Raw genomic sequence first — 7234 nt, 5'->3', positions numbered from 1 at the left:
CAAATTGTTGGGTGTGTACTAAAACTCCTTTATTGAGTACATTTATGCCAATGTTACCAGTTCCGGCATCTTATGAAAAATGACACACATTAGTCCTGATATAAAATGTCAAGAACAAGATTGAGATCTTAGTGATTATGGTCGAATTGTTGAAAGTATATATAACTTGACTAAACCTCCGGTTATAGTTTTAGCACCACACATAACTGCATAAATTCCTTTTTGTTATAATTAAACAATACAAGAGGTTAAAATGATAACACCTCAAGGTATATACACTGCTGCCTTGGAACAGCAAGTACTTCAAGTTGGAAGAGTTAGTTTGAATAAGTGTAATACAGTAGTTACAATGCCAATACCAAGTGTAAAGAACCTTGTACGTTTGATGTAGATAGAGATTTAGGGCTAGATTTACTAAGCTGCAGGTTTGAAAAAGTGGGGATGTTGCCCATAGCATCCAATCAGATTCTAGCTTTCATTTATTTAGTACCTTCTACAAAATGACAGCTAGAATCTGATTGGTTGCCATAGGCAACATCCCCACTTTTTCAAACCCGCAGCTTAGTAAATCTAGCCCTTAGACATTGCATAAAACGAGGAAGCTAAACTAAAAATAGAACTTCAAACAGATACAACTAAGTTTGAAAGGTATTCCAACAAAGCACTAAACAGTAAAATTTGTACACAATGCACTATGTATTGTTATAATCAATTTTTTAAGCATGTGCTATCAAGACCAGACTCGAATGAAGGGGACACAATCGGGGCCATCTTTTCCATTGGGCACGATGGGCAGCTGCCCGGGGGCCCCACGGGCAAGGGGGCCCCATAGGCACGGCTCTTAATGAGAATAAATAATCCTGCAAAAGAGAAAAACCTGCAATAAAAACCTTCAAGGGTCACTGAGCAAGTACATCTCTCTCTATATATCTATATCTATATCTGTATACATCTATATATCTATATCTAGGGGCCCTGGTGCACTGCTTTGCCCGGGGGCCCATAATGTTGTTAAGATGGTCCTGGACACAATACCAGATAAAAGATGTAATTTGTGTATGCTAATCTCAACCATGGTGTTAAAATATCATGTACCATTTCCTTTACCAAGAGACATTTATTATATATATGAAAAATATGCATTTAAATGGTTATCAATTAATTCTGAAGGATTATGCTATTTAGGAAGAGTGGTTCCACAGTTCTATACAATATCACACGGTGAGTTAAAAAAGGTTTTAACACACAATATGTTCAGAGAAAAAAAAAATATGTTCCACTCATTGATAAGTCAGTAAGATATAAAGTGGGTATAAGTAATGATAATGTTTATTTATGGAAATTATGGATTTATGAACAATCAATATTAAATTGAATGTTTAGTTTGATTTATTGATAATGTGACTGGAATTTATGATAAAACCTATTGTTATGAATTACAGGTATTTAAAAATGAACTTTTACAACATTGAGTAGTTTTGGACTATTTAACAGCCCAGACAAGAGGATATTGTTTAATCCTTGAGACTGAACTTGGAGTCCATTGTTTATTACCTAATCAATGACACTTCCTATCCAGAAACTGTAAGTACAAGTTATTTAAACAACGCTCACAATATGAAAGAAGGATTTTGTTGACAAAATTGGGATAAAGACTTTGAAAATGATTCGTCATGGTCAAGCATATGATTCTTTGGACTTTGGACTTGGAAAGTGATTATCTAACCTAATGTATATTTACATGAAATTTATTGTGATAATTGTGGCAATATTGTTTCTTTAGACTTGTTTAAAGTATGGTTTGTGTTGCATACAAAGACTTGAGAGCCAAACCAATCAGAGAACATCAGTGCTGACAGAAATATATACTCCCAATTCAATTAATTATAGTCACATGAAAAAGTACCTTTTTATGTGTATATAAAAGGGTGGAACTGTTGAAGTAATAATTAACAAAAACCCTGTATTACCAATTGGTTCAATAGAATGAACTAATGAACTTCAATTTTATGTGTCTGTGCTTTTAAGAAGAAAAGTACTATCCTTTCTCCTACATATTACACAATAGAGAAAAACAACAAGAAACAGGTTTTTAGTAAAATTCCATTATTTCACATTGGCCGGACAAGGCCAAGGACATTGCTGCTCCAAATAAGGTCAAGATGACCCTTCCAAAAGGCCCCTCCAATAGCATGTCACTTTAATGAAGATTAATGATAGAGATTTGTGTCATCAGTGATGTAAGCTGGAAAAGTGTGGTTTTGAAAATAAGTAAAATTTTCTATAAAAGAATGACTTAATCAAATATAGATTGTCAATTGGCATTTGAGACCCTGGCCGTATGTCTGCTTCGTCCAGTATGGCTGTATCTATGCATAATATCTTTAAATAAAGAATAGAATTATTATATTTTGGAAACCTGCTCAACTCAATTATTATTGTGAAGATTAAAAAAATCTTATACACATCATAGTAAAATTGAACAAACCATTACAGTGGTTATATTTTCTACAAAAATAATATATCAGATATATAAACATTTACTAAAGAGAAGAGGAATTAACAGAAGAAAAAGAAAAGAAGGTAGAGAAGAAGAGAGAGAGTGAGGTAGAAATCAGGGAGAGAAAGGAGGAGCAACCTCATTATGAGTGTAATAGTGATTAATTAGCATGTGTAAGTAATAACTGAGGAGATGGGGATTGAACTAGTCAACTGTGTTAGTTTTCCTTGCGTCCTGAAATGTAAAGCAGAGACACCATGTGGCATTATAATCTGCACATTTGTCTTCTGAAGAGAGTTATTTCATCCACTGATCTATAACATTCTATTCTCTGAAGCCAATCCCTGATGGGTCGGAATCACTGCTTTGGCTGCTGATATGAGATATTTCAAAATTGATTTTTTAAAGCTGGAGATTGGAGCATTAGTTTTATTTAGCAACCAAAAGGCAGAATTATCAGGAACCTCATCTTTCAAAATTAGACACATTTGTATATAAGTCCCAAGATCTTCAGGGAATGCCGTGTTCATAAACTCCGATCATATATGCCAAAAGAAAACGCAAAAGTGTATATCAAAGAGTTTAAGTCCAACCAGTACACCCGATCCACTCTGTTTCTCTCCAGGGAAAGAGATGGAAAGACCATATAGTGTAGTCATTTTTTGGACACAGTAATTTAATAAAAAGTACACATACATTTTATACCCACAAAACATCTCTCTCTCTCTCTCTCTCTCTCTCTCTCGAGAGAGAGAGAGAGAGAGAGAGAGAGAGAGAGAGAGAGAGAGAGAGAGAGAGAGAGAGAGAGAGAGAGAGAGAGAGAGAGAGAGAGAGAGAGAGAGAGAGAGAGAGAGAGAGAGAGAGAGAGAGAGAGAGAGAGAGAGAGAGAGAGAGAGAGAGAGAGAGAGAGAGAGAGAGAGAGAGAGATCTTTATCTATAGATATATATATATATATATGTATATAGTCATGGCCAACAGTTTTGGGAATGATACAAATATTATTTTTCATCACAGTCTGCTGCCTCAATTTTCATGATGGCAATTTGCATATACTGCAGAATGTCATGTAGAGTGATCAGCAAGGATTGACAAGGACAAGGATGGAGATTACTCTGTCATGCAGATTGAGTTAGAATAAGAGACTGGAAGCTTTAAAAGAAGGGTGGTACTTGAAATCATTGTTCTTCCTCTGTTAACCATGGTTACCTGCAAGGAAACACATGCAGCCATCATTGCATTGCACAAAAAGGGCTTCACTGGGAAAGGAGATTGCTGCTAGTAAGATTACACCTAAATCAACCATTTATTGGATTATCAGGAACTTCAAGGAGAGAGGTTCAATAGCTGTGAAGAAGGCTTCAGGGCACCCAAGAACGTCCAGCAAGTGCCAGGATCTCCTAAAGTTGATTCAGCTGCAGGATCGGGGCACCACCAGTGCAGAGCTTGCTCAGGAATGGTAGCAGGCACTTGTGAGTACATCTGCATTCACAGTGAGACGAAGACTTTTGGAGGATGGCCTGGTGTCAAGATGGCCAGCAAAGAAGCCACTTTTCTCCAGGAAAAACATCAGGAACAGACTGATGTTCTGCAAAAGGTACAGGGATTGGACTGCTGAGGACTGGCGTAAAGTCATTTTCTCGGTTGAATCCCCTTTCAGATTGTTTTGGAGCATCTGGAAAAACGCTTGTCCGGAGAAGGAAAGGTGAGCGCTACCATCAGTCCTGTGTCATGCCAACAATAAAACATGCTGAGACCATTTATGTGTGGGGTTGTGTCTCAGCCAAGGGAGTGGGTTCACTCACAATACTGCTTAAGAACACAGAATGGTACCAAAACATCCTCCAAGAGCAACTTCTCCCAAACATCCAAGAACAGTTTGGTGATGAACAATGCCTTTTCCAGCATGATGGACCACCTTGCCATAAGGCAAAAGCGATACCTAAGTGGCTCGGGGATCAAATCATCGAAATTTTGGGTCCATGGCAAGGAAACTCCCCAGACCTTAATCCCATTGAGAACTTGTGGTCAACCCTCAAGAGGCGGATGGACAAACAAAAACCCACAAATTCTGACAAACTCCAAGCATTGATTAGGCAAGAATAGGCGGCCATCAGTCAGTATGTGGCCCAGAAGTTGATTGACAGCATGCCAGGGCGAATTGCAGAGGTCTTCATAAAGAAGGCTCAACACTGCAAATATTGACTCTTTGCATAAACTTAATGTAATTGTCAAAAAAATCCTTTGACACTTATTAAATGCTTTTAATTTTACTTGAGTATACCATAGCAACCTCTGACAAAAAGGTTTAAAAACACTGAAGTAGTAAACTTTGTGAAAACCAATACATGTTTCATTCTCAAAACTTTTGGCCATGTATGTTGTAAGTAATTGGGATTAATACAATTCCTAAAACGCATTCTGCATTTGGGTGTGGAATTTCGCACTTTTTGATGGTTAAACTTAGCCTTGAGTGTTGTTGTGAATTCCCCATATATATATTTTTTTTTACATGCAATTTAAAATCATGCCATAACCACACCACAAAGCCTAATGTATTAACTCACCCAACCTTCACGCCTTTGCAAAAAAGGCCTGTTCTGCTGTAAAAATCAATTTGTGCAAAAGTCCACCACACTTCTCTTGGTTCTAAAGAAGACAATACTGTCATAATATAGAAATCACACTGTTATGTCATGTCCACTCCTATTCTCTCACCACTCCTTACTTTTGGAACTCCCAACCCCTAGTTGTTCTATTCTTCATCAATACCTTCAAAACATTTCCCAAACAGAACCTACACAGAGACTTAGGGCTAGATTTACTAAGCTGCGGGTTTGAAAAAGTGGGGATGTTGCCTATAGCAACCAATCCGATTCTAGCTATCATTTTGTAGAAGGTACTAAATAAATGAAAGCTAGAATCTGATTGGTTGCTATAGGCAACATCCCCACTTTTTCAAACCCGCAGCTTAGTAAAATAATTCACATTCTAGTCATGATTATCTGTTTTTCTTTTCAGAAAATGTAATTGCTTTGTCATCTTTTGTTCTTGTTAGTCTCCCCCCCCAAACACGCACACACAGACCTACACATGCCTTCACTATTGTATCTATGATCCTAAAGTGCTGGTAGTTGTATTATGAATAAGTGGAAAATTAGCTTGAAGCATAGACCCCTTGGAAAAAAAAAACAACGGCATCCCTCCTTGATCAAAAAGTGTTCAATGCTGAGAAATGGCTCTAATGCATTTCCTCCTGTATTGGAATTCATCAAGGCTGATTGTAAAGGTTAGGGGGAGGCTATTTATATCATCATCCCTACTTAATTCTTTAAAGTAAGACAATTTCAAATTTTATTTAATAAACTCAATTAAAATCATATAATCTTGTATATTCAAAGTGCTTATTTCCATATAACAAAATCTTCCTAATAGTGCATTAACATTAGTTTGTGATGATTTCCTTTTTAGATTAACTAATCACCATTTTATATATTGAAAAACTAAAATTATTAAAAATATAAAAAATTAATTTTTTAAAAAATATTTTAAAAAACCTTAAAAATGACAACACTAAATTGATATAAAACTGAAGTATTTTTAGTTTCATTCACAAGTACCTCATGTTCAACCTGACTTGGTAGTCAACGTTATATGCAAGTATTGTAAGATAACAAAACAAATGAATTAGGAAGTCATCAAACACCATATGAGAATCTGAAATAACAAACTTTTTTCATGTATTTATATTTTCTTGATTTATATTTTCAGTGACTGAATGCCAGACATTTTGAAGATAAAATGTAAAATGGCTCAGAGATTAAGTGTTTGTGTATAAATGTTTTAATTTCATTATTTCTTAATCCATATATGATGGGGTTAGTGAGTGGTGTAAAGACAGCATAGGTAAGACCAACAGCCCTGTCATAATCTACAGAGTAAGTGTCTGAAAGTCGTATGTACATGAAGGCAATGCTACAATAAAAAAGAATGACAACAATCAGATGTGCCCCACACGTAGAGAATGCTTTCTGTCTTCCCACCTTGGATTTCATTCTTAAAATAATATATATTATTCTTACGTAAGAGAGAAGAATAAAAGCAAAAGTCAACAGGATAAAGGAACTGACAATAAATTCAAACAACATATACAACCTAGTGTCTGTACAGGCTAACGAGATCAAAGGGGGGAAATCACAGAATACATTTTCAATACGGTTTGGACCACAAAAAGGAAGACGAGATATTAAAATAGTTTCAAGAACAGGACTTAGAAATCCCCATATAAAACAGCCAACAACCAAATTTTTATACAGTGTAGTAGTCATAATAGATGCGTATCGTAGCGGTTTACAGATGGCCAGATATCTATCATATGCCATTATTGCGAGGATATAACACTCGGATGTTCCAAGTGCATGCAGGAAATAGGCTTGTAAGATGCATCCGCTAAAGGAGATCTTCTTCTCTTCGTCCAGGAGATCGGCCAACATTTTAGGAATAGTGACAGCTGTATAGCAAATCTCCATACATGATAACGCCCCAATAAAGAAGTACATGGGAGACTGAAGCCTGGACTTATTTTGGACTGCAAGAATAATTAGAACATTACCAGCAATTATAGTACAGTAGATGATAAGAAGTATTGTGAATAGTAGAACATGATAGCATTGGAGATTTGGGAATCCAGATAAGACAATTTCATAAATTCTGCTATCATTGGAGACTTTTTCCAT

At 36.1% G+C, this 7234-nt stretch overlaps 1 protein-coding gene across 1 annotated transcript; it reads right to left on the bottom strand.

Moving 5' to 3' along the window:
* Positions 1-6265: 6265 nt before the first annotated feature.
* Positions 6266-7234, bottom strand: LOC142106644 (olfactory receptor 6N1-like). Its single transcript, XM_075189638.1, has one exon. It carries the CDS (start codon positions 7232-7234, stop codon positions 6266-6268), a length of 969 nt encoding a protein of 322 aa, XP_075045739.1.

Source organism: Mixophyes fleayi, chromosome 11, assembly GCF_038048845.1.
Source record: "Mixophyes fleayi isolate aMixFle1 chromosome 11, aMixFle1.hap1, whole genome shotgun sequence".
Classification (NCBI taxonomy): domain Eukaryota; kingdom Metazoa; phylum Chordata; class Amphibia; order Anura; family Limnodynastidae; genus Mixophyes; species Mixophyes fleayi.
Note: the sequence above shows the minus strand (reverse complement) of the source record. Positions and strands in the feature narration are given on the sequence as shown.

What these genes read in the sequence shown, in the direction of transcription:
- LOC142106644 (XM_075189638.1), bottom strand. Translation starts at nt 7,234, where the DNA reads ATGGAAAAAGTCTCCAATGATAGCAGAATTTATGAAATTGTCTTATCT.